We start from the raw sequence: 27,397 nt of genomic DNA, 5'->3' as shown, positions 1-27,397 counted from the left end.
TTTCATAGGCCTGGGCTGGCTATAAGAAAAGGCTTAACGTGGTTTAATGTACCAATACAACGATCAATGATCTCCGAATTTCTCTCTCATTTTGCTCCTAATAAGCACATAAAACTGTCAAAATATCAAACCCAAAGTCCAATTATTATGGACGTCATCTGACATTAAGAGTTGCTGCTTCATTGAGGCCTATTGAAAAGAAAAAGCTTAACGGGGTTTAATGTACCTAAACAACGATCAGTGATCACCAAATTTCTATAGGCCTAGCTCATCATAAGCACTTAACCATTACATTCCAAATGCACATTCTTCATAGGCATTCTCTGTTACCATTAAATCTGCATTCTATGCAAACATTCTAAATGGCTAAACGCCATTTCAAGTAACCATTCTCCATTAGAATAGATTCTAAATACACATTCTAAGTCAACATTCTTCATAACATTCTCTGGCTAACTATTCAGCCACAATGAAGAAGAGTGGCGTTTCGGACGTTTTTTGTGTGCCTACTGAAGGTTGTTCGTTTTCTCTACTAAATCAAATGAAAGATGATTTCCTACATAACCTAAATCAAAATAGCAGTCATGGATAGTAGGCCTTTGATGAAAGATCCACATTTATGTAGGCTAATGTGTGAGTAAAACTGCATCGCAAGGGGCAGTATACAAGGTGAAGGCAACAACTAAGGGCCAAGAAAAAACAACTTTGTTAACATGTTATAGGTGTGGGGGTAAGCATATGGCAAGAGACTGTCACTTTAGATAGATAGATAGATAGATAGATACTTTATTGATCCCCAGGGGAAATTCAAGGTCTCAGCAGCATACAGACAACACAAACACATTCTTTAACAGCAGAAAGAGTAATTAAAGTATATAATATAAAAACACAACTAAGCAATAAGGACAGTAGAAGATAAAGAATATGCTAAATATACTAAAATACAAATTATACTAACTAACATCTAAATCAATTCTAAAAACAGTATCCACATAGTGGTGATCAGAGGCGCTTGCAATGACTGAGGCAGGGACTGAGCCTGTGATTCTCTGTGCATAGTAAGGTATGGTAAGGTGCTCTAAGGTGCTCTGTGTGAATGAGTGTCATGGTGGTAGTGCAATGGTGATAGTGGTCATGGTGATAGTGCAAATGAGTAAGTCCAACAGTGCAACAATGCAGAAATAAAGTAAAGTAAAGTCTATATATCTATATATTTAACTATTTAAAGAAAATGTATAGGTGTGGCCACAGTTCGGCTGTGGCATGGAGGGGTTATGCATATGTGCTAATGTGCTAATATAGCACGCAAACAGTGAGGCATAAAGACAGTGGTAAAAGTGGCTAGTGGACAGACAGTATCCAAACATGGAGGGGGTGAAGAGGCAGACAGACTATGCAGAGAAGTCTATCTCTCCTCTTCCCTTAAGTGAGGCATTGAACAGTTCAATGGCCCTGGGGACAAATGACTTTCTCAGTCTGTCAGTTGTGCAAGGCAGTGGGCGAAGTCTCCAGCTGATCAGGCTCTTCTGCTTAACAATAGTGCTGTGGAGTGGGTGACACTCATTGTCCAAGATGTTGACCAGTTTGTTCAGGGTCCTTTTGTCAGATATTGAAGTGATGCACTCCAGTTCAGCTCCCACTACAGAGCCAGCTTTCCTTACCAGCCTGTCAATTCGCCCCACATCCTTCTTCCTTGTGCTTCCTCCCCAACATACTACTGCATAGAAGAGGACGCTGGCAACAACAGACTGGTAGAACATCCTGAGGAGCTTACTGCACACATTGAAGGACCGCAGCCTCCTTTACATTACATTACATTACATTTAGCAGACACTTCTTGACCAAAGTGAAGGTTACCAGGTGAGCGTCCACACCCATCTGCAAGAGTTTGTCTCCCAATCTGAGGGGCTGGATGGTGTTAAAAGCACTTGAGAAATCAAAGAACATGATTCTCACAGCACTTTTCCCCTTGTCCAGGTGGGAATGTGTCCTGGGTAGAAGATAAGTGATGGCATCGTCCACGCCCACTTTCTCCTGGTAAGCAAACTGTAACGGGTCTAGTGCATGGCGTACCTGGGGTCTGAGCATGCCTAAGACCAGCCGCTCCATTGTCTTCATCACATGTGATGTAAGAGTGACAGGTCTGTAGTCATTAAGCTCACTAGGGTGTGGCATCTTAGGGACAGGGGTAAGACATGATGTCTTCCACAGTGTTGGAACTTGTCCAAGGCGTAGGCTAGGGGTGGGCGATATATATCGTCTGCGATAATATCGTGATTGTTGTTTTAACGATGTGCAAAATGACATTATCGAGTATTTAAATTACGGGGAAAAACACTGGAAATCACGCATTGAAGACTCATACATTCCCAGTACAGGAGGTGTATGCGGGAGAAGCCCCTGGCTGCAGCAGAGCAAGTGTCACATGATCACTAGTGGGTCACAACATTGTCGTCACACGCACACCAGAGCTCTGCGCACACCTAATGTTTATTTTGTGCAGCGAGAGTAGCCTACTTGGGATTTTATGCGGCTACTTCTGTTCAAGTAGCATTGATGAGACAGTCACGTTTTTTCCTACACAGTATTATATGGAGAGAAAACATTAGCCTTTGAGTATTTTAATAGTCAGTTGTAAACAAAGAACTATTCTCATGTAACTCTTTTGTAAATGGACTGAAGTTCGCTCTAAATATCTACGTTTACCGATTATGCTAACCGTTAGCATCTCTATGGGATTTCTCATATACATTAGCCATAAGCTAACGCATTAGTTTCTATTCTGTAACTTGGAATGCTAGCCTATATGATTGCTCTTAAACAAAACATCGAAGGAAATAACTGAGATGTACTCTGTTGGTCTGCTTAGTTTTACAGTGAATCCTATGTAAAGGTTTGAAAGGAACTTCAGCTTCAAACGTTCTCTTGGGAAACTGTTAGGCCTATTCATCTTCTCTAATGTAGCTGGCTAGACCAGTGTTTTTCAACCACTGTGCCGGGGCACACTAGTGTGCCGTGAGAGATCATCAGGTGTGTCACAGAAAATTACCCAAATGTCACTCACTGGTCCAGAAAAGCAACTGTTGCATCAAAGAATTTATAACCACATGCTCTCATTGATTGTATGATTGCACTATTTGTGGTATGCAGGCATTGTACAACGGGGGCCCCATATCCAGTATTCACAGAATCATCACATATCCAGTTCATAACAACAATTAAATTAGATATAGTCACCTACAAATGAAACAGAGGGCGCTTGTTTTATTGAGCAGGTCTTGCATAGAAGCCATAATAAGGCCATATCTGTGTATTATTTTAAATTTTAGGCTATGGTATGTTTATTTTTTCTTCACACAGGATGTTAGTGTGCCGTGGGACATTTTAAGTGTCAAAAGTGTATCGTGGCACGTGACAATGCATTGGTTGATTTGGTTAAAAAGTCATAGGTTAGGTTATTGGTTATTATTGTAATGATGCTATTCATAAATAATGAGCTGTAAAGTAACTCAGACTTTAACAAAAACAATTTTTTAAAGGATATCGACTAATTATCGTTATCGTCAAAATCACAAAAAATATGGAGATATTATTTTTTGTCCATATCGCCCACCCCTAGCGTAGGCTCAAATTGTGCTTCAGTGGCTCCCCCAGTTCAGCAGCACAGGCCTTGAGTAGCCTTGGACACAGTCTGTCAGGCCCCGCTGCTTTATTGCTGCGCAATCTCTTTAGTTGGACTGTCACTTGATCTGTTGTAATGATGAGGGGTGTAAGGGGAGGGAAGGGGGTGCATCTGGGATCTGTGTGTCTGATGGCTGTTGACTGAGGTCGTTGTCACCTCATTGTTCGTGATCGCCATGTGGGGGAGGGGTGCAAAATCCAGTGATGGTGGGGGTACGATAGCCTGTGATGATGGAGGTGAGTGTTGCGCTGGTATTGAGGGGGTGTGGGGGTGGGGGCTGGGGGATGGTGGACAGACCACCGCCATTGGAGCTGGAGCAGGGCAGTCAAACCTGTTGTAGAAGTGGTTCAACTGGTTCGCCCTGTCCAGATCCCCCTCCACAGAGCTGCTGTTCTTCTTCAGGCCAGTAATAACCTTCATGCAGTCCCATGTCTCCTTCAAGTTGTTTTCCTGCAGCTTCTGTTCCACCTTTTTTCTGTAATCCTCCTTAGCTTCCTTCAGCTTGAATTTGAGTTCCCCTTGCACGCGCCTCAGCTCTGCCATGTCCCCCTCTCTGAACGCCATCTTTTTCCTGTTAAGAAGGGTCTTGACATTGCTGGTTATCCAAGGCTTGTTGTTGGGAAAGCAGTGTACAGTTCTGGTGGGAACAACAATGTCCATGCAGAAGTTCAGGTAGTCAGTTGTGCACTGTGTGACCTCCTCTAAGTCCTCTCCATTCTGTAACACACTCCAGTCAGTACACTCGAAGCAGTCTCTCAGAGCCTCATCCACTTCGGGTGTCCACTTCCTGAAGGTGCGTGTGGCAACTGGTAGCCTCTGTACTTTGGGCTTGTACATTGGCTGGAGATGAATGAGGTTGTGGTCTGACTTTCCCAGTGGGGGGAGGGGGTTTGCACTGTATGCATCCCTCACGTTTGCATACATGAGGTCTATTGTCCTGTTTTTCCTTGTAGGGCAGTCAACATACTGGTAAAAATTTGTGAGTGGAATCCAGTGTTATATGATTGAAGTGGATTGGAGTGGATGACGTCACACGCTGTATCCGGGATAGCTCGAGGTGGAACGTAAACACAGACAGCAATTGCGTGCGAGAACTCCGGCATGTAGTACGGACGGAGACTAACCGCTAATAACTCCACATCTTTACAGCATACAGTCTCCTTTACTGTTACATGTCCGGGATTGCACCATCTATTGTTAATGTACAGCACCAGTCCGCCTCCCTTCTTTTTGCCAGAAAGTTTACAGTCTCTGTCCAAACGAGCTACACTAAAGCCAGGCAGCTCAACGTTAGAAGGGGATATGGCTTGTTAGCCACGTCTCCGTAAAGCATAACAAACTACATTCCCTGTACAACTTCTGGTTTCTTACCAGGGCATCCAGTTCGTCAGTCTTATTAGCCAGTGAGTTCACGTTTCCCATCACAATCGATGGAACTGAGGGCTTGTATCTCCACTTCTTCTCCGGCCTTCGTCTTCACTTTTACTCCGCTCTGCAACCCCCGAAAGCACCACAGTTCCTCTGGAATGTTGTCGCGAACACAGCCAGCATTCCGTCGTAGTGTGATCAGCTGGTTCCTTGTGTACACAAGCTTGCAGTCGCTGGAGCGTTGTAATATGTCCGTATCCATAGGATAGAATAAAAACACTCCTCAAAGTGTGTAATCCAAAAAGTTGCGAAGTAAAAAGTAAACAAAAGACGTAGAAACAAACACTAAGACACAGAGCTGCTGAGTAGGCTGCCACACTTGACGGCGCCGGAACCTTTCTTAACCCTTAAACAGGCAGGAGTGAGAAAATAGTAGTAAAAAATCATTTTATGTTACATTCTGTCTCATTTGCACCTAAAGAAAACATTTCCACTAGGGATCGACCGATATAGATTTTTTAGTGCCGATACCGATACCGATTTTTTTCCATCAGCCTTAGCCGATGACCGATACAGGCTGCCGATTTTCTTGAGCCGATATTTGGAGCCGATACTGCTTTTATTTTGCTCCCTCAGTTTACATCATACAAATGACACATAATTACACAAATGATGATAACAAATGTTATAAGTCTAAATTTAAAAAAGGAACATTTATTGAACTTATGGATGGGTGCACTGGATATGGTTAACTGTGCAAAATGCTTTCATCAACATCTTACAGCCTTGATGATGCATTGCTTGCTGACTATAAGACATAATTCAGGTCATCACAAAATGTCCTTTGTCAACACATTTAAATAATTTAAGAAAACAATAAGCCTGAAAAGTAGCTATTGAAATAAAGTGCTTGATTTGTAATTTAAGACTGCATGGTTTCAATTTTTCTATGCCTATATTTTTCTAAAAAAAGCTGCAAGATTTGTCAATCACAGAACATAAATCAGCAGAAGAAAATAACGTGGTGTCAGATGTTTCTGTTCTAAACGGCATCAACGTCAAAAGGTATAAAACATATCTCTCAAAGTTTTAAAATCTGTTCTTCAGGTAGCGCAGCACTCTCATATCGCTGTGATGCGTGTGTCTCAGATGCACACACAAACTTCTGTTTGGTAGCTGACGAACCACTATTGAACTGGATTGATAATGATAACATTAGCAAACGGCTCTAAACAAGTAAGGCATACACGGTATGTCTGGTACATGGTAAACGTTAACACGAATTAATAGTCAACTACATATAACACGTCTCTCATTATTAATGCTCTTATATCACTGCGATGGCAACTCCGCCCAGCTCGAAGGGAGAAGGGGAGGGAGACGCACACACCACAACTCAGCCAGGTGGTCGCTGAATAAAACTCCCACAAATATCACGGAACAACGTCGGCATTACTTAATCATATGATTGACCAGTGTTCGTAACAGCTACCGCAAGCATACGGATAGCCTACAACTTAGCTATTTACAGCTCCCTAAATACAATGGCAAGCAGTTTTATAGAAGAGGCATTCAGGGAAGGAGACACACACACACACCACACGCGTCCAACACTCAGCCAGGTGGTCGCTGAATAACACTCCCACAAATACCACGGAACAACGTTGGCATTACTTAATGACCAGTGTTTGTAACAGCTACCGCTAGCCTAGCCTACAACTTAGCTATTTGCAGCTCCCTAAATACAATGGCAAGCAGTTCTATAAACGAGGCATTAAGCATTAAATAAAGTACCTATCTATCATTCGCGTTTTCCATTTGGACCCACAAACTTGCTTCCACCTTCAAAGTCTATGGCAATATTTCAGCTATTTTCAGTCAAACAGTTAAAAGATGCTTTGAAAGTTTAAATTTTACTGTTGTCTTGAAGAGCAGGCTTTCAGCACTCTGCTTGTGGGGGAGGGACAGTCTGCACGTGAATTGCAGCTTCTCCAGCAACACAGAGCTGTCTTTGGACGCCTGTATGTAAATAATGCGGGGGAAAAACTATCGGCGAATGCAGCCGTTTATCGGACGATGCCGATACACGTAAAAAAACGTAAATATCGACCCGATATATCGGCCGGCCGATATATCGGTCGATCCCTAATTTCCACATTAATTTTTGAAATATTTTGGATATTTTGGATTTTCTGAGTTGTAGGCTATCTCCTGGGATACGTTGCCCTATTAAGGTATAAAAAAAATCAAAATGGTGAACTTTTCCATTTCTCATTTGATACATACAACTGATAAAATCTTGCTTTCCTTGATCATTTATGTCATAAATACTATTTTTAAAATTTATATTTTCATATTATTTTTTATCAAATTCTACTATATAGTATGGAGATGACATCTCATCGGATGTTCTGAATTTACGGGCTTTTGCTGTTGACGGGTGCTTAAACTTTTTCGCAGAAGTACACACAAGGTTATTAAATGAGATAACTTGGCAATTTGTCAGTGTTTGTGTACATTCATCTGGCTTTTCTTTTTGATTTACCAAAATGGCAGCGAAATAAAGGCTGTACATACTCAAACAGTGTTATGCTATGTGTATAACAAGGGAACTTTGCAGGGAGCCATCAAGACCTTAACAGTCACAGCCCACTGAGGTTCCGGAAGTAACAATCTAATTCACATTCTCCTTTGAGAACTGGATTATAAGTCATAAAATTGTAACCATCCAATGTAGACTTAAAACCTATTTTATACAGTCTTAAGGTTAAAATCAGCTATGGCATGATCAAGCGATTATATATGTTCATATAAAACTTCACAGGTCTATGTGTGGCCATCCAGTGAAAACTGTTTTGCTTACCTTGAAGTGGAAATGGCTTAATGTAAACTGTGGAGTAAGTCATCTTGTCTTACAGTCAAAATTAAGTGTTTAAAACTATCATTAGCTTGGCAAACATTGGAAAATGCATTATTCGCAATAGCTGATCATGGGATTAGAAGTTCATTTGATTGGAAATTAAATGTATACATATTGTATACATATGTATAATATAATGTATTTTTGTTGTTTTTCCATTAGTTTTTGTTTTGCACAAAATTAAATGTTGCACGATCACGATTCACACCATAGCTGGTCAGCCTAAGGCCAGGCCTAAAACACTTTATACCGATTTTTCCAGACATCAAATGGAGAAATGAATGGGGAACTTACATCCAGTACCTGACCCTTTAGGGAGGTAGGTGGTGACTGTTGAGTTCTATAAGGGACTGCTCATTGGTTAAGCTGGTTGGCCTGCTCACTTCAGTAAATATGGCCAAATGTCCCTCAATTTAAGCACTGTCACCCAAATTTCTTTGCTTTTTTAGGCATTTGTTCCATTGCCTCTTCTTCCTCCTCCTCCTCCTCCTCCTCAGCAGATTCACATAAGGGAATCTTCAGAGGAGGTGTCAAGTGATGAAGAGGTGTTCACTATTCACCATTTTGCAAAGTCCAACCCCAGATAGCAAAATCATTTTGGCCCAAATTTGGGCCAAAACTGGCATGCCATTTTGGCAAAGCTTTGGGATTATGTACGTGTAGCGGAGTAAATAATTCCACTTGACATTAAAATTGAACTTTTTAATTTAGCTAGTAATTTCTCTATGAGACAGGCTTTTCATGTAACACGAGTGCCATCTATTGGTGCTATTCTGCTGACGTTTAGGGTGAGTTCTTACACACAATCACCAGTCTGCAGTAGCCTTAGGGCTGGGCGATATGGACCAAAGGTCATATCCCGATATATTTAGGTTGAATATCGATATACGATATATATCCCGATATTTTTACCGTAAAGTTAGAACTGTGAAATGAAATCTTCAGTCAAATATGAGTAGTTTTATTGAAAGCTCACTACTCAAATAACAATAAAATGTCAACATAAACACTGTATAACAAAAGGAGTGCCTTTTTGAAATCAAAGCTCTGTAAAGTGCACATTTAAATAAAAAAATATTTTAAATAAAAATGGACTATAAAATAGGCCAATCTTTTCCTGAAATACATAAGCTTATATTTATATGAGAAAAGTACAATATTTTTTAATCTGACAACTATAAATGGCTTTTTAAAATCAAATTACAGATTTTCTTCTCTAACAAAAGAACAAAATATGACAAACCCTAGCAAGGGCATATTTATAGATAAAGAGATAACAAAATAAAGTGCTCAGTTTAAGAAAAACATTTTCAAACATCAGCTTGAGATTACCTTTTCCTCTTTGTTAACTTAATTTCTGTATCTGAACAGTCTCAACCAGTTGCACAAGAAACAGACTATCAACTAAATAAATATTTTCCCCCTCTTTTTTTACTTTGATAAACAGTAGTAGTGGTGTCTTGAGGTAGATATTAGAAGACAGACAAGCGTGTCCTCCTTCATTTAAAGATTTTGTGCAAGAAACACCAGCCTGTCAACGGCATCAGGCTTCAGAGATGCTCTGTGGGAGGTCATGATATTGCCACTGCAGCTGAAAACCCTTTCGGAGGGTGAACTGGTAGCTGGTACCAAGAGATACTTTTTTGCCAAGTGGCTCAGAGCTGGAAAGACAACTTCATGTTCCTTCCACCACTTGAGTGGATCAGTGTCACTCTCCACACTTGCTGACTGCAAGTAACTTGACAGTTCGTTTTCAACAGCCCCCCTCTTGGATGGTGCAGTGGTGGTGGCTGTGCGCTGCTTGAAGAAGCTTGCCAGTGTCTTCTTAGCTTTTGGAGTTACTGCTGCTTCTCCATCTGCAGGCTCAGGCACAGTGGGCACACATAGGTCAGGCGGCTGACAGCTGCTCTGATCAGCCAGTAGTGTCTCCACCTCCAAGACAGCTTTTTGCTTCAATGCATCAACTTTTTCACTTGGGATGTAGGTGGCCCTGAACCGTGGATCCACAAATGAAGCCATCTCCAATAGGTCAGTAGTGGCTGGGTCAGAATACTTGCTGTTGAGGTACTCAACAATGCTGGTCTTGATCGATTTGCAAAGCTCGCTGTCACCCTCTTCACATGCCAGGAGATTTTCGTTAAAAAGGTGCAGCACAGGTTTCACATACGATAGAGTGACGTATTCCTCGCCTGACAAAGCATCGGTAAAGTCCTGGAGAGGTTTCAGGACCTTTTGGACTGCTTCTAGGACCTCCAAGTCCTGCCAGGTAAGGAGAAGGTGCCTGGTCTTTTTGTCACCAGACAGGACTTTGGCCAGTGCTCCTTCCTGCTCCAGGACTCTCTCGATCATCTGCTGCCTTGATCCCCAGCGTGTGGCAGACTCGGTTTTGAGTTGGTCTCCTTTTCTTCCAGCTGTACGAAAAACAGCTTACAATTCTCTTGCACAGAGAAATGGCCCGGGTGACGCGTTTGTCATTCATGCCATGTCCTGTCAAAATCATAAAAAAACTATTAATCAAATGGGCTTATTTGACTCAAACAAAAAAGTGCTTTCCAAAATCAAGCTTAGAAATATTCTTCATTAATATTATTTTCTCATTTCATAGTTTATTTTTTAATCAACACCAGTCCTAATAATAAATATCAAAGATTAGCCTATATTAAGTTATTTTCTGAATTTTAATCCTGATTTTTATGTATTATTATTTTTGTATAATTTATAAATGATGACTATACTGTATGTGCATTTACTCATGTTTTGTTCTTGTTGTTGTTCTTAGTATTTATTCTATTTTATTCTAAATGCTACTTCATATTTCTGCTCCACTAAAAACTCCACAATGTATAGGCCTACATGTCAACATTAGTTTCATACTTTGCAGTTTGCTCTTTCAATCCACAGGAAAAAAACTATCATAGGCCTAATAGCTAAATATATGTTACCTTGATGATCTCAACAGGCTAACCAGCATTTTAAAGTCATAATTACCTCACCTTTACCAGCTGTAGCCTAACATTAAAGTGGTAAACACATCAATGCATCACTAATCCAATAATCTAATAAATATGTTTCTGAAATCTACCTGTAGGCCTAAGTTATTTTACTTTTAGCACTTTAAGTTATTATTAATTTATTTAACCTCTATTTAACAATCAATATTTCAACTGAGACCTTGCCAAGACAGCAGCATAAAACACAAAGTTGCAGACACAAAATATCTGAATACTCAGATCACACTCACCAATAGCCAAGTGTAGCCTGTGACCGAAGCACTGCATCCTCAGCACTCATTCAGCTCAACCGCTTTGACGATGTTGCTCCCGTTGTCGGTTGTTATAGCGACCAGATGCTTTTCTTGAAGTTTCCAGCTTGCAATTGCGTCCTGCAGGGCCTCAGCTATATGTTCACCGGTGTGGTCCTGGGGAAAATAACTTGTTTGGAGACAAGCTGTTTTCATCTCCCAGTCTTGTATGAAGTGAACTGTCACGCTCATGTAAGGCTCACACGTCCTGCTTGACCACATATCGCTGGTCAACGCAAAATGGGTGACGTTAGCGAGCCGGTTTTCAAGGCTCTGTCTGACTTCACTGTACATTTGCGGCAGTGCTTCTCGTGCAAAATAGTTGCGACTGGGAAGCTCATATCTCGGGTCCATTGTTTTCATTAGCTTTTTGAACCCGACCTGTTCCACTGTTGCAACAGGGACCATGTCTTTGGCAATGTTAAAGGACACCGCTTTTGTTATTGCACACCACTTTTCGCTTTTCTTCTCATACGGCACACTGCGGGAAAATGAAGCTTGCAATGAGCTTTGTTTTGGGGCTGAAGCTTTGTCGGGTTGTGGACGGCTTGGGCCTGTGGCTTCTGCAGCGCGCAGTTTCACACACTCTTCATATTGCACTTTGTGCCACGTTTTCAAGTGGTGAAAAAGATTCGTAGTGCTTCCACCACTGGCTGCAACGTGCTAATGGCACTCCCTACATATAGCATGGCTTTGTTGCTCATCTGAGAATTTGTATCCAAACCATCTCCAAATTATCGAGCCACTACCTTTTCTTTTACTAACCAAGAGTCTTTCCTCTGCATGCTCAGACGTTGTTGGTTTCTCCATGTTTGTTGATGAGTGCGCTGATTGTCTCTTCCTGCCCCTCCCCCCTCTATGCATGAAAGAGGAGGGGCGCGGGAGCAGTGCAGAGAGCAGCGGCGGCTTGCCTGGAGCATGGGACATGGCGCTAATTTGAACTATATCGATATATGCGATATGGTCTAATTCCATATCGCATTTTAAAATATATCGATATATCTTTTATATCGATATATCGCCCAGCCCTACCTGTAACAAAGCGTGATAACTTAAAAAAACATAGCCACACAAATGTTATTTTTAACGGCACAAATCAGCACAAACATAGCACAAACGATTGGGACCATTTTGGCGAGTTTTGGACATTGATGGGGGCCCAGTAAACAAAATAAAGTCCTGGCGACCCCCCTGGCAAACGTCACCTTCTCGACATTGTGTAGGGTTCCCTTGACGTCCCACGGACCTGTGTTCGAGTGGTCTAAAAGACGTCCCCCGAGACTTTGAGGAGACATCCTGTAATGGTCACAGCAACGTTATGCGTGCAACGTTTATATTTCCGCGATTGGTAAAAAAAACAAAACATGTAATGTGATTAACGGTATGACATCCTGTAGGCTTTATCGCTGTTAGGCGAGAGGTTGTCGGAATATGTACTCGCATTAATGATTTCCCTGACACTTACACAATCAATTTCACTTACCTTATGTTACCTTATGTCATGTATGAAATGACATCCTCCTCATGCTTTACATACAGTATTGAGTATTGAGTAGACATGGACCTTTATAGCGGGCTAGGATGTGCTACTTTCACAACTACGGTGTCTTTTTCTTAATAAACTAATACGACTGTTTAATGGGCATATCCTGTAGCATATCGTTCAAAACATCATCAGAGTAGGCCTAGGCTAGCCTAAGCTAAATGGTTAACTGTAACTGTAAATGGTTCATATTGTTTCAAAATAAAAAAAAACTAATAATAGCCTAAAATGCTTAAATGAATCACAATGCATGCTGGGAAGCAAGACTCAACATGAAATAAAGTAGCCTACATGAAATATAACTAGAATGCATTGACGTTATATCCACTCTAAGGTGTTTTCTTGGACCTGTGATCAAACAGGGACAGCCTAAAAATAGCCTATGTAAGCCTATCTTCCTGGAACATTGCAGATAAAGAAAAATGTGTTTTCTCTAGGCTATGAATGCTCTTTGTAGCCAACTGTAGCTAAGCTTTTTAAACTTTTATTCATAAACAGCAAGGCTCTGATAAGGCCAGAGATCTTCTGCTCCTCGTCAGAAATCTCATCGGATATGTGCACTCTTTACTGTTTCCACAAGGAGCTGCTGTGACATCGGGGACAGATGCGTGACACTATTAAACGCGAACATGCGTCAAATAAATTACAATTACATTTAAACAAGTCATGAAGAAGCAGCATCCTTAATTCTTCTGCAATGTAGATCGTTTTGCTTTACAATTTAAGTAGTCACTTCTGTTGTTAGGCAACCCTAAACAAATGCTACGTGGTCTGTTTTTAACATTTCTTTATTTTATTGCATCGTATTCAGCTCCAAAAGTCCTCGGCTCAGCCCCAATTCAGCTGTGTGTGTGGTTCTGAAAATAAAACAGATAATAAGTAGGCTACGTGACTAGGTTAGATAAACCACTGCCTATTTAGAGCATGTTACGTAATGACAGTTATCTGAAGAAATGCGCATTGTAGGCTAAGCTATACACGGGTTTACCAACAAAACTAGATGCGCGCGCAGCCGTGGGGCAGAAGACGCTTGGTGGCCGTCCACAACTATAAACTTAACCTAAATAGTCGGCTGCTGTAAGCTACAATATTCTTTTGCTCTTTTGCATTATGCTTTCTATGGTGCTTTCTGCCTCTTGGTTGCGCACGCATGTTTTCGTGACGTTGCATAGAAATCCATGTATATGAACAGCGGTTAGATAGATAGATACTTGTGGTCAAAAATATCCAGGCAACACTCAGGTGTGAGGAACCACTGCAGGTTTATTCACGATACCGGGAGCAGGTCACTAGCAACAGCATGTTCCAAAATTTCTCCTTCATACTTTATTCATCCCCAGAGGAAAATTACAGAACGTTACGTTACGTTAACATTATGACAACTTTTCATTCAGTTTCATTCAGTTATTGAAAACTTTATCAGTTACATACAGAGCCAAAAATGTTACTTACTTTTATCGGTGGCCACTCCAAATGCTGTGTAGTTGATCCTAGCAGACCTCAATGTTGCTACGTAATGACGTGTAACGTGAAGTCGCGCATGGATGTGATGTCTCCGTCCTGCAGGCTGTAGCCAGAGCGCTCTCAACTCTGCTGCCATGTGTGAATAAACAATACGTCCCCTTGATGTCCCCGGTATAATGTTATTGTTAGGTTCTTAGGACGTCTTTGAAATGACCAAATGCAAATGTCATCCGAGGGACCTGACAGCGACGTCCCCAGAAAGTTTTCAGTTTTCTCCGATTGTTGATTCGCTGACTAGGCTATTTTAATCCGGTCCGCGACACCTTCACAGAATACGCTGCTATTTAGACATGAGGCAGACCTACACAAAGTGTGGCCGCCCATTCTTCTCTATTGAAGTACTCGCGAAGTAGCCTCACAGACATCAATCCTCCCTTCCAGTATTACACTGTTGAAGAAGTTAGGAAAGGGAAGGGCATTTGATTCTCTTTGAGTGATAATGCTGCACTTTAGTATATTAAAATGTCACTGATGATACTGCACTTTACTATTCCATAATGTAGAGATACTTGGTGTTGTGTATTTGTGTGTGTGTGTGTGTGTGTGGGGGGGTTATGGGAGTGTGTGTATGTCCTGTTGTTGTTGAGCTGTATGGTGTCAGATGAATTTCCAAAAGGATCAATAAATGTCTACCCATCCTCTGACCCAGGCTTCTTCACCGCCCCTCTGAGAGGAGTGTACGAGTTCAGCCTCTCTGCTCTTAGCCCCGAAGAACGAAGAGCGGGTGGTTTCCTTGTACTCCACTTTCAAGAGCGAATACAACAACGTGTCTAACGGGGCGAGTCTGCTCCTAGAGGTGGGAGACGTGGTGGACGTGTACTTGCCAGCCGACCGCAGGGTGCTAGATAACATTCATCACCACACTACTTTCAGGGGACACCTGCTATTCCAGATGTAAGCACTGCCAACCAAAATGCTGTCAATAAGCCATCCGTAGTGCTTCATAGAGATGGCAGGAAATATTACTTGTACACTGTATACGACATAGAATACAACCAAAATGCTGTTAATAAGTCATCCGTGCTTCATAGAGATGTCAGGAAAAATTACTTATACACTGTATATGACACAGATCACATATGATAGTCCAGACATCCTTCAAAAAATCCAAATGAATATGTTTTTAGTAAATCATGTTTTGTTTGTGTAAAGATCTTACATGCTGAATTGTTGAGTTAAATGTTAGTCAAATGAGCAATATTTGTTGTTATTGTGTAGAACAATGGCGAATCGGCGTCTGCACCTTCAGTTTGTAATGTTTTGCCTGGTGCGTGAACTCCAACAGTTGTTATTGTGTAGTACACTGAAGGAACATAACGTTGGGTTGTCTCATTTCAGACACATTAAATGTACTGTTTTTGTGATCCCTCTTTCTGTGTTTGTGTGATCTCTGTCAATCAAACCCTGACCAACATACTGTATATTTAATAAGTACATATTTTGAGTCACTGTTATGTATATGTTTGTGTTGTGTTGCTTTGCTCTGTTTTGTCCCGTGTCTGTGAGCTGTGCTGCAGGACGTCCTGGTGGTGGAAGCGTTAATTGCCAATTTCGCTGTACTGCCGTTGGTGATTTGGGTGTGCGGCTGTATGAAGGGGCGCTGTTCCCCATCTCAGAAGCTACGCTCCACCTCGCTTCACTTGCTGCGCTCCATCGCCTGCCACGCTCCGCCCAGCAGGTTTTGCCTTCGTTGCCGGAGTTGCCAGAGTGAGAGGCTGGCATGGCCTTGACCACTTTTTCCACTTTGTTACCTTTGTTTATGTTTATGTTTACTTGTATGATTTCTGAGCTAACACTTTTTTTGTTCTTTTTCTTCTTATTAAATCACTCTTGTAAATAAACACTTTCAAATTTGAACGATATTTGACCGTTCGTTCGCCTTTTTGGGGGGTTTCAACCTCAACTCTTTTGTTGTGTGTCTAACCCCTAGACTGGCATGTAACAGTCACCAAAACATTAGTATGCAAAACTCTAGGCTCAACTGGTTGCATGACAACATGACAGGGTAGTAGCTTGACTTAACCGTGCATGTAAACGTACTGATTGACAACCATAAAGCAGGGGTTAAAAGCTTTGTGGACTAGTGTGACAAACACCATTTGCTAATTCATGTGGGCAAAACAAAAGAATACGTGCTCCGAACACAGGAAGGTACATAGGAGGTACACAGTCCGTTTCTGTAAGCACAATTGCTACAAACATTCCCCTGTCCCCCTGTCAGTTACTGGGCAACGTGGGCAGAACAGTAGGAAGGCCCAAAATAAATCAATACTAAGTGCTGAGTAGGGGGCTGTGTATGGGGGCTGAACTGAGTGGAGATGTGCTGAGGCTGTGGGGTATGGATGTGCTGTGTGTGACTGGAGAGTACAGAGAGAGAGAGTGAGTGTCTACTTTGGGACTGTGCTTAATGGGACTGGGTGAGAGAGAGTGAGTGTCTACTTTGGGACTGTGCTTAATGGGACTGGTTGGGAGAGAGTGCTATCTGGGCTATTTATTGGGCTTTTAAAGGGACACCAGGCAACGTTTTTGTGTTAATTAATCATCTTCGTAAGTCGGTATATGGTTAAATGACTCATTACGGGGCGAATGAAGGCTCTCTCGCCCGCCCCTACTGCCTGTAGGAAGAATATCCCACTTGCAAGTTCGGTGTATCCTACCGCCGACCCGAAGCAGTATCAGTTTACAGCACAGAGGCAGGCTAATCCAAACGCTAGAGATTGTTGCAAAACGTGTGTATAATGGCAGAGCCAATGAAGAAGCAGCTTAAAACCCTTGACGGAAGACGCAAAGAAAAGGAAAAGAGCTTCAGACAGAGCGAGGGGGAGTTTCATAGAGAAAAAGCATCAGGCTTGCCTGGTGTCCCTTTAAGATGATGTGAGTGTAATTTATGGCACGATGGATGGTTGTTAATGTGTGTTCATTCACACAATTGCTGTTTATGATTATATGCGCTCTGTCCTGTGGTGTTTTCCTTTACCCTTATCTGAAACAAATTTCTCCCTTGGGAACGAAACCTAATAAAGTAACCTTGAAGCTTGATCACCATGCATCATGCAACTCCAGAAATTTGCTGGGTTTTCCCCTAAAATGCAACCAGTTCCTAAATTTCAACATCACCTATCAAAAAAGCGCTGAAACAGCACAATGTCTCTACATATAAAGGAGAGCTTGCCCTGAGTGGGTAACCCAAACCTAATACAGAGAGCCAGAGTAGGACCAGAGCCGTTGTACGCTAAGTAGCATGAAGACATTGAGAGTGATGCTACACCTGCTGCTGTCCCTGTGGTGTGGTCTAGTGGTGGTCTCAGGAGAGAGCGGATCAACGCAGGTGGAGGTGGGTGCTACGTCGGCAGACTCCACCTGTACAACTGACGTCCACGCCACTCTGAGAGAGATGAGCGCCCTGATGGGGGAGCAGCGTGTGGAGCTGTGGCTGGCCAAGGCCCAGATAGAGGCCCTGCAGTCCAGACTGGAGGCCAGTGAGAGCACCGTGGACCAGATGAAGAAGGAGAATCAAGGTAAACAGCTTGTTATGATGATTTAGCTATTCTTTTGATACTTTTTCATAAAAAAGTGACTTCAAAGTGACAACAAAACAACATATGGCTCTGACAGTCTGACAGAAAAAAAGTTTGTTCAGTGTGAGTGTGTGTGTGTGTGTGTGTGTGGGGGGGGGGTATATAAATGGACAAAATATTACGTCCACATGAACATTAAAAAAATGATATCAGAAGGATGTGGCTCAAATGTTATGCTTATTTTGGCTTTCATGTTTTCTAATGACACATTTCTAATACCGATAAATGTTTCACTAAATGTGTTTTCAGATAGGAAAGTGGCATTTTCACTTTCACTTGAAACAACAACAGACAACCACTCCGGTCCATTCACTAGTGGTACAACTCTCATCTTCAAACAAGTCATCAGCAACGTTGGCAACGCATACAACTCCAATACAGGTGAACACCCTAACAGATACAAAATGTCATCAGTGGCAATCGTATGTGAAATTATAGATCAATTAACTGATCCCCATACTTCTTTACAAATAAACCGTGAACAGCGATTTAAGCAGTTTTACCATGCATCACAACACATTTATAACCAAGTCATAGACGTTTGATTAAAATTAAGATTGCCATTGAACATATCACTTTTAGAATATATTTTCAAGCAGTGTGTGTGCGTGTGTGTGTGTGTGTCCCAGGCTTCTTCACCGCCCCCGTGAGAGGTGTGTACGACTTCAGCTTTTCTGCTCTGTCTCGGGGCAGCTCGGTTACCATGGCAGCCGTCTTGCGCAAGAACAAAAAGGCTGTAGTATCAATATATTCCACTTTCAGCAGCCATCACAACAACGCGTCTAACGGGGCGAGTCTGCTCCTAGAGGTAGGAGACGTGGTGGACGTGTACCTACCAGCAAACTGCAGGGTGCTAGATAATGTCAATCACCACACTACTTTCAGGGGACACCTGCTATTCGAGGTGGAAGCATCACCAACCACAACCAGTCAATAAATCATTAGCAGAAGCCAGTGCTATTTACATGACATCGGCCTACAGTACATGCTCTCTCATACTTCCAGATGAATATGTCTTTAGGAAATTATGTTATGGGTAAATATTTTGAACACGGAATTGAGCTCATATTTCCTGCAAATTGACAATGTGTTTTGAAATGTGTAGCAAATCTGAGGAAAATAAAGTTGTATCTCTTTATGCTCATTAAACATTCTTGCACATCTTTCTCTCTCTCTCTGTGTGTGTGTGTGTGTTTTGTAACTGTCTTCCTTTTGATGGCCTCTTAGTCATCCCAAATACTGACATGAATGTAATGGTACATACTGTACTGTTTGCTTTTTGATGTGATAGTGTCAATGGCAGAGTGTGAGACTTCCCTGTTCACTGCCTCTCTGTGTGACCGCATGCAAAAGGGGACAGCATAAGCCAAATGATTCTGTCAAGGGCCCCCAGAGACCAGTAGCCCTGCTGCTCATGTATAATCATGGATGGATGGATGGTGGGTAGCGTATAGTGGCAAAGGAGCTGGGCTATGAAGTAGCCTAAAAACGATGTTGTGGGTTCAATTCCCCGGCTTCAACTGGTGTTTCCTTGAGCAAGGCACTTAACCCTTAAAGGAGTACCGTCACACCGGTGTGACAGGAATGTTGGGAAATTAACATTCTAAAGAATATCTGGGTTCATTGAATTCAACATAGAATTTTAGAACCTTCAATTGTTCTTGAACTTAGAACGTTCAAAACCTACACCTTTAAAGGTGCGATTTGTAGGATTGTTACCCAAGCGTTCTGTAGGCCAAAATCAAAACACTGGTGAACGTTCTCAAGACTACCAGACGAGAGCCTCTTCTGGGTTGCCAGATGTAATGAAGACTTAGCTAACGTTAGTTGACCTGCAGCTGCTTTAACGTTTCTCCAACCATGACCCAGCTACACATTAAGGAAACAATGAAAACAAAAAATACCTCTCTAACCAACGTAACATATAGCTGAAGTCAGCGATGCAGATGAAGTTTAGCCTAGGCTACCTGTTGTGGAGAAATATGGCCAGCTCTGCATCAGACTTGATATTCTTCGTTTGCCGAAGACGTCACCATATCAGGAAGCTCCTCCGATGTCCACTTAATTTGTTTCTTGTTTTAATTTTGTAAATTTGCCTGCCTTTTCGTGGATGTTCATGACTACAACTGACAGCTGTTGACAGTTGGCCTTTGCTAATTTGGCAACCCAAATAGGAGGACGTGCTAGCCCATTATTAATACGCTATTCTAGAATGAATCGTTCAAAACATAAACTAAAAATTCCAAGAGATTCCGCCCGTAACTCATTTTTTTTTCATGGGTTTTACGGGTTTTAGAGTAATGTTGTCAAATAAGCCATTACGTCAATTCATTGTGTTTCCTTACTCTCTGACAACATATGGTGATCATTTTCTGAATGGTTACAGTTTATTTTCCATTATTTCCTACATACTGGACCTTTAAGGGTTAACCCTGAGTTGCTTTGTAATTTAATTGACATATGTAGATATCTTTGCATAAAAAGTGTCTGCTAAATAAATAAATGTAAATAAACATGCTTAAACCTCCTCTGGTAATACCAGAGATGGCCTGTTTTTAGTTCCCCTGTCAGTTGGAGTCAACTTCCTTAATTTCACCAACACACACTATATAATCCTCAAGCATCAACCTCAATATGTTGCATAATACTTCTCTAAAATGCAAACGTCTTCTCTCATTTCAACACATTGTGAAACATAAACAAAGTGCTGAAACAGCACAATGTCTCTGCATATAAAGGAGAGCTTGCCCTGATTGGGTAACCCAAACCTAATACAGAGAGCCAGAGTAGGACCAGAGCCGTTGTACGCTAAGTAGCATGAAGACATTGAGAGCGATGCTACACCTGCTGCTGTCCCTGTGGTGTGGTCTAGTTGTGGTCTCAGGAGAGAGCGGATCAACGCAGTTGGAGGAGGGTGCTACGTCGGCAGACTCCACCTGTACAACTCTTCAGAGTCTACGGAGTCTCTTTATCTGTTCCACTGCCATCAATTCAAAAGCAATCACTTATATTGCATTATATATTTTTAATGAATTACCATTACTTTGTAGAAATCTGCTTTCACTTTGACATTAAAGAGGGGATTTTTGTTAATTAGTAAAAAAAAGCCAAATTAAATTGATCAAGATTCCATTTATGAAGGCAGTAAAAGTGAAAATATCCATGGGGGTGAATACTTTTTATAGGCACTGTAGCTTTTTAGCACTGACAGTTCACCAGATCTACTCACAGGTCACATACAGTAGGACGTCCAGCTTTTTTCTGTTGCCCATCAAACTTTTGATTTGATCTAAATGTGTGCATTGATGGTATCAGTAAATATCAGCTGAATGTCCCCAGGGGTCAACTGAAAAAGTGAAGGGGATGGTCCACCTACTCTGTTTACAATTAGATAATAACATTGTCAGCATTAATGCAGAAGGCATGGTAGATTTGGTCTCTAGTTTGTCATTTCAAATATGCACATTTTATATTAAATGGCTGTGTTTGCATAAGTAGCTGATTTCCTTCCATGTTCAATAGTTGTTCTAAATCTAAACAAATCACTGATCGAGTCTGCAGGGGGAAAAGTGGCTTTTTCAGTGGTGTTTGAAACAACCGAAGGCAAGCACACCGGCCCCATTACATTCAACACCGACATAACACTCGTCTTCAAAAAAGTCTACAGCAACGTTGGCAATGGATACAACTCTGAAACAGGTATATATTTATTTGTTATTGACATACAATTTCCATTAACTAATTTCAGGGCATCCAAATTGATGAACTTTAACTAATGCTTTAGCAGGCTAAGAGGTTTTCATAAGTAGGCCTATCATGCTTACAGAGTCACTGCAAGGTTTGTTTTTGTATATCGACAGAATGTACACTCTTTTCACTAAATAGTGTACTCTAAACTGTTTCACTCGTGCGCTCATTTTACTAAATTAAACCTAGAGTTAACAAGTCAACAATTTAGCCTGGTAAATTGAGTGCATAATTATAATTTATTATTAATTAATAAACAATTTACTAAAATGAGTGCACAATTTACTCAAATGACCACAAAATGTCAGATGAGAAAGACAATTTTGTAAAACGAGCGCACATTGTCTCACTATACAACAAAAATTCTCGATGAGACCTCCAGGGCTCCATACATGCTGAATGGTAATGAATGATTCATTACATCTAAGAAATCTAGATGCGATTAGGGAGCAAATATGTTGCAAACAGAATTGTGTTAAGTCAAGCTGGTACGTAGCTGTAAAGTACATCAGGTAAACCTCCCTCCCGTTGTCTAGAGCCATTTGCATTTCACATTTGAATTTTTGAATGGGAAAATGTCTCGGGTAGTGCAGTAGCTAGTAGCACAGAAGATAATAATGAAACACATTTTATGTAAACACATTTAGGATCCCCTTGCTTTTAATAACCAGTTATATCTAAGCTAAATACTCACTCACTCAGTCACATCACTTGAACATAACACAGTATCTCCAGAACAGAAGTCACAGAACGAAATAAGACACCCGCCTCATACATGGCACGTCATGATAAAGACAGCCTTGCATTGTTGTGCAACATTGTGCTTGAAAAATGGGCTCTATAAATAAACTTACTTTTTGTGTTGAAGTGTCTCTGTTGCAATATCTGATGATTCTCCTTTCCAGTCCCTATTATGACACTGTAACTGTCAGTAATGTTGAAAGTGCCAGCGGATTTATGCATTTTCCAATATATGTCAACATCACTTATAGAAGGTTGAGACAGTCTAAAGTCTTCACACTAACACAGTAACCCCTTGAGGTACAAGATACTTTAACTAAGAACTCCTGACTTTGGCAGAACTCCTGTCTCTGTCCAGTGACACATCAAACCTTAATATCTGGTGGGTGACGAAATATCTTGCGCTGCACAATGTATTAAATTAGCATAATGATTTTCCAAATGTATTAAATTAGCTTTACCTAATTTCTGCTTGCTTGTCTTTGCTCTCTCCCTCTGGGCCTCTCAAGTCACATGACCATCATGATTATCACAATCACAAAGTGAACCACTGGAATTATCTAATCGCAAAGGCTACAATTAATCGTGCATGGTTACTCTTGTCACATTTATGATTTTTATCTTCAGGTCATCCTCCTTATGACAGTCAGTGAAACTCACCAATGCACTAGGCCAGAGGTACTGAAACTTTTTCCAATCTTCCACAATTTTCAAGTCCCACTTGACCTTACCACCCCAGCAGCAAAATGAGACGTTTGGAATATTGAACTGAATCTTGACATTGACATTCAAATCATATCGCAAAAATCGGTCCAAAAAATTGCGATATTTACGACAAACCGTGTACCTCTACCTACTGTTGCCTGAAATCCATTCCTGTCTCTCTCTTAGCAGCAGCGGCAGAATATCAACACACAACTATCAGCAAAATAAAAGTTGTTACCGCTGTAGATTTTCCCCATTATTTAACTTCCAGATACATTAATACAATGAAAGGCTGTTATTCATTTATTTATTTAACAACTCACCAAAAGGAGAAGTACATAAATATTATCACTGTCTGAGTTCATGAGTACAACATCGTGACTGAAAATAAGATTTACAAAGTCACAGCAAATTATGAAATAAAGCTGAATAAAATGTTCTTTTATACTGTTACAGTGACAGGACACAGCATTTATGTGTGTCTGTGTTTGTGTCTTTATGTGTGGATGTTTGAATGTGTTTGGATGATGGGAATGGTGTGAGCATTTGTGTGTATGTATGTATATGTGTGTGTGTGTGTGTGTGTATTTCAGCGTATGTCTGTATGTCTGTGTGTGTGTGTGTGTGGGGAAAAAATACTATTCCTCTGCACTCCTCTGCTTCAGCTGCATCTCGTTCTTCACAGAGCTCTTCATCGCCCTCTGCAGGAGCCAAGTGACAAGGTGGATGCCGAAGAAGGAGCCTCCGGCCACCCACAGCCAGTTCCGTCTCAACCAGCTCGGCTTCTTCATTACCACACGAGCGCACAGTGACTAACTCTTTTTGGAGGCTTTCAGTACTTCAGTGTCACAGCAAAGTCGACCGAAAGGATGTAGAGTGCAATGGAAGAGAAGAGAGTGAGATAGATTTAGTAATACATCGCTTAAATAACTAGTTTCTTACTGTTGGTTGAATGTGTTTGGTAAAACAACTCATCTCTCTGTCCTGAGAGACACCATTACTGAACTTTGACAACCTGTGCTCCAGTGCATTTTTAAGTTTTATTCATTATGTTTAGTAAGTTGACTATCTACGACCTCAAACGCGAGGCTTTCTGTGGAGGTGAAAGTACCTTTTAACCTCATACTCAGTGAGGCTAAGTAATATGGTGATCTACTACTAACACACCACATTATAGAGGCCTTTCAGAACCTCGGTTCTCGTTCCTGAGGCTAAAAAATATGGTTATCTACGAACACACTACATTATAGAGGCCTTTAAGAACCTTAGGTCTTGTTCCTGAGGCTAAGAAATATGGTTATCTACAAACACATTACATTGTAGAGGCCTTTCAGAAGAACCTCAGGTCTTGTTCCTGAGGCTAAGAAATATGGTTATCTAGAAACACACTACATTATAGAGGCCTTTCAGAACTTCAGATCTCGTTCCTTTACACCTTCTGGCAATCAAAATTATGTTCAAGCTCAACTCGAAGTGGATAAATATAGCCAATGTTGACAAATGTATTACTTGACGGGTGAGTGACATAAACATGACAAGCTATAAAGTAGAGCAGGTAAACATCACAGGCTGTGAGCAATTGTTTCTGCTGCATAAATTAGGCTGACACTAATTCAGAGTAGCGTCGTAAACCAGACTATTGACTACGCCTCTCTTCGTGCAAAGAAGAGAATTTCATCCTACTGAAGCAAAATTAAATTGAGCGGAAGTGGTAGACAGGCATTGCCAGGCTAAATTTAGGGATGATGGGTGTTAGAAGTGTACACTATCCCTGTTGAGAATGTGCAGCCTTTTGTTCAAAATGAGAACACAGGACAACAACAGGGCACCAGAGACTTGCCTGCACGCGATAATGTGGTACTACCCATTCAATACGCAACAGGCACTTACCAGTAGCCTAGCACAATTCGAACAATCTTTCTACTTTCCCTTGGACGCCTGATTCTGCTGGCTTGGACGGTGGCGCAACGTAGCCCACTATGGCTGGTTCGGGATAGTAGTCCTCTCTGCCTTTGTGAAACGCCGGATTCGATTTCAGTGTGTACCAACCCCAATGAATGAGTCCGAGACTTGAACCCATCACAATTAACACCTTGTAATTCTCCCAAAAAGCCTTCAGGCCCGCCATGGTCGCAGACACTGCACAACAAGGAGGAACAGGTGGGGAAACAGAAAATAATATAATATACACAACATTTTGTATCATGATATTGACAACTTATTTGTCTGAATAACCAATTATCAATGAGAAAACGTTCTCGTAATATTCGTAAATGTTTACCCTTGCACTTACGTTATCTAAGTGAAGGTTGTGTAAGGTGCACTTAATAGCATTCGGCTAACCGGATAGCTGGTTGAAGAATGACAACTCTAACCTCTGTCACTAGACATTATACCACACGGATAACACACTACTGTCCGTAAAAAGAACATACATCTCCACTAATGACAATAGTGAATGTAGGACAACATAAAACCGTATATTATACGTTAATTCCAAACACAACTCTCACCTTCAGTGTATTGCTGTAACTTGTGAATACCATTTTGGACCCACGCACGCCTCCTCCCCCAAATTCAGAGAAACCCAAATATCGCCTCCATTTCGAAACCAAGGAATATAATTGCATAATTATTAACTCAAACAAGAGTGTCTTAAAATACTGTATAAAATATAAAATGTCACTCAGTTGTCAATACAAAGCATATGAAATACATTTATTTTTAGAATATCAAATGTTCTAAACAGGCAGTCATTTGGTCATCTAAAACGCTTGAATTGCAGCTCTCTGATTGGTCGCTCAAGTAGACATGCAGACAGGCGAGTTACGTCTTCAAAGCTTCCCCTGCTATCTTGCCCTGTTATCTGGCTGTGGTTAGACCACAGTTGATGGTCAAAATCGTGTGACCATATTGAAGTTACTGTCTGCATTGTAAATCGTCAGATGATGAACCAGTTTGACATGTAGGCCTAGCCTAACGTTTTTCCTATTATGTATATCCCACAAGGGTGCTGTGAAGGCGTATTGGCAGAAGGTGGAGCTATTTGACCATATCTCACCCGTTATTGATGGAAAGTCTTGCGCTTACATGTTCATAGTTTGCTTGTTAAGGCAGAATGTCCAAATTGAGACGTTTCTTTGTCAGAGTCTTAGAATAATAATGATCTCCAAATACAGGGAACATTTTTATTGTAGGCATTCTTCTGCTTCTTGTTCTTTGTCATTCATGTTTTAATTCTTGACCTATACCCGTCCCTTGCTGTTCCTTAAATTTCCACTATTTGCTAGATAGGCTAAGTGCTAGCCTATAGCTTACCCTATAAATAAAAAGACTAATTATAATGTAGGCCTAGCCTAAATATTAGGCCTACACTGAAGGTAGGTAAGGCCTTGGTAATTAAAGGTATAGATTTGCATCCACTGCCACGCCTTAAAAAACAATCAATGTTCTAAATATTCAAACAGCTTTTTGTTATGACCTCTGGCAAACAACAAGCTATCACAAGTTAACTGTCAGAGACTGACAATGAGGGGAAACAGGGAAAGAGATAGAGACTGAGCCTAGAGAGAGAGAGAGAGGAGACTTAAGAAAACCTGCTATAAACTAACTAAACTGTATGGACTGCACTGAAAAAGTTTTGAGAAATAAATAATATGTGCAATTTACAGTGATACATGTAATGCCTTGTAAATCACTTTGTGTGTTTTTGGTATTTGGAATGTTTCTTTTGTTTGTTTGTTTGTTTTTGTGCAGTGAATGTATGAGGGTAGAATAGGACAAGAGCTTTGGTCTATTTTTATGGGAGAGGGAAGGGGTGTTGGATGGATGGGCTGCACTTGACTTAAGTCCTTCACAATGTGTGGGTGATCAAAGACAGCACAGTAGACAGCTAAGGATTAAGTACACATTGATAATCAGGCTTCGAGCTGTCTTCACTTCACATCACACACACACACACACACACACACACATACACACATGCACACACTGACACACATACACACATTTGCATTTCAATGTATGCATTCGGGCAGTAGAAAATGTTAATGATTGATAATGAGGATAATTAGTAGAGTGAGTTTATTGATGCCTGGGGCATTTGGCTCTCAACATGAAAAACAATCAATTATATCTACATCATTTATAACAATGGCAACATGCCGAACATGCATGGAAGACTCATCTCTGACAACTGCCAAACGAGCAGTTACCTGAAATGACCTTATCACTCATCTATTTTTTTTTTAATCTCTTCTGTACTATATACCACACAATACAATACCAG

At 41.1% G+C, this 27,397-nt stretch overlaps 1 protein-coding gene and 1 long non-coding RNA gene across 2 annotated transcripts in view; both read left to right on the top strand.

Annotated features, from left to right (window-relative positions):
• The window catches only part of LOC125297940, a 31,356-nt gene extending 16,309 nt beyond the window's left edge, over positions 1 to 15,047 (top strand). Inside the window, exon 3 of the long non-coding RNA XR_007194129.1 lies at positions 14,988 to 15,047. This is a non-coding gene — a long non-coding RNA (uncharacterized LOC125297940). The remainder of the gene's footprint in view (positions 1 to 14,987) is intronic.
• Positions 15,048 to 17,521: 2,474 nt separating this feature from the next.
• On the top strand, positions 17,522 to 19,082 carry LOC125298058 (complement C1q-like protein 2). Its single transcript, XM_048248700.1, has 3 exons — positions 17,522 to 17,856; positions 18,166 to 18,297; positions 18,546 to 19,082. The coding sequence occupies exons 1-3, from the start codon at positions 17,580 to 17,582 to the stop codon at positions 18,851 to 18,853; spliced, it is 717 nt and encodes a 238-aa protein (XP_048104657.1). The 5' UTR covers positions 17,522 to 17,579; the 3' UTR covers positions 18,854 to 19,082.
• Positions 19,083 to 27,397: the final 8,315 nt, after the last annotated feature.

Source organism: Alosa alosa, chromosome 7 (genome assembly GCF_017589495.1).
Source record: "Alosa alosa isolate M-15738 ecotype Scorff River chromosome 7, AALO_Geno_1.1, whole genome shotgun sequence".
Lineage (NCBI taxonomy): Eukaryota > Metazoa > Chordata > Actinopteri > Clupeiformes > Clupeidae > Alosa > Alosa alosa.
This window is presented reverse-complemented; position numbering and strand designations above follow the sequence as displayed.

Bases quoted from the DNA above. Each gene is read 5' to 3' on its own strand.
- LOC125298058 (XM_048248700.1), top strand. From the start codon at position 17,580: ATGAAGACATTGAGAGTGATGCTACACCTGCTGCTGTCCCTGTGGTGT. The intron at 17,857-18,165 runs GTAAACAGCTTG...ATGTGTTTTCAG, and splicing joins GATGAAGAAGGAGAATCAAG to ATAGGAAAGTGGCATTTTCA. The intron at 18,298-18,545 runs GTGAACACCCTA...TGTGTGTCCCAG, and splicing joins CGCATACAACTCCAATACAG to GCTTCTTCACCGCCCCCGTG.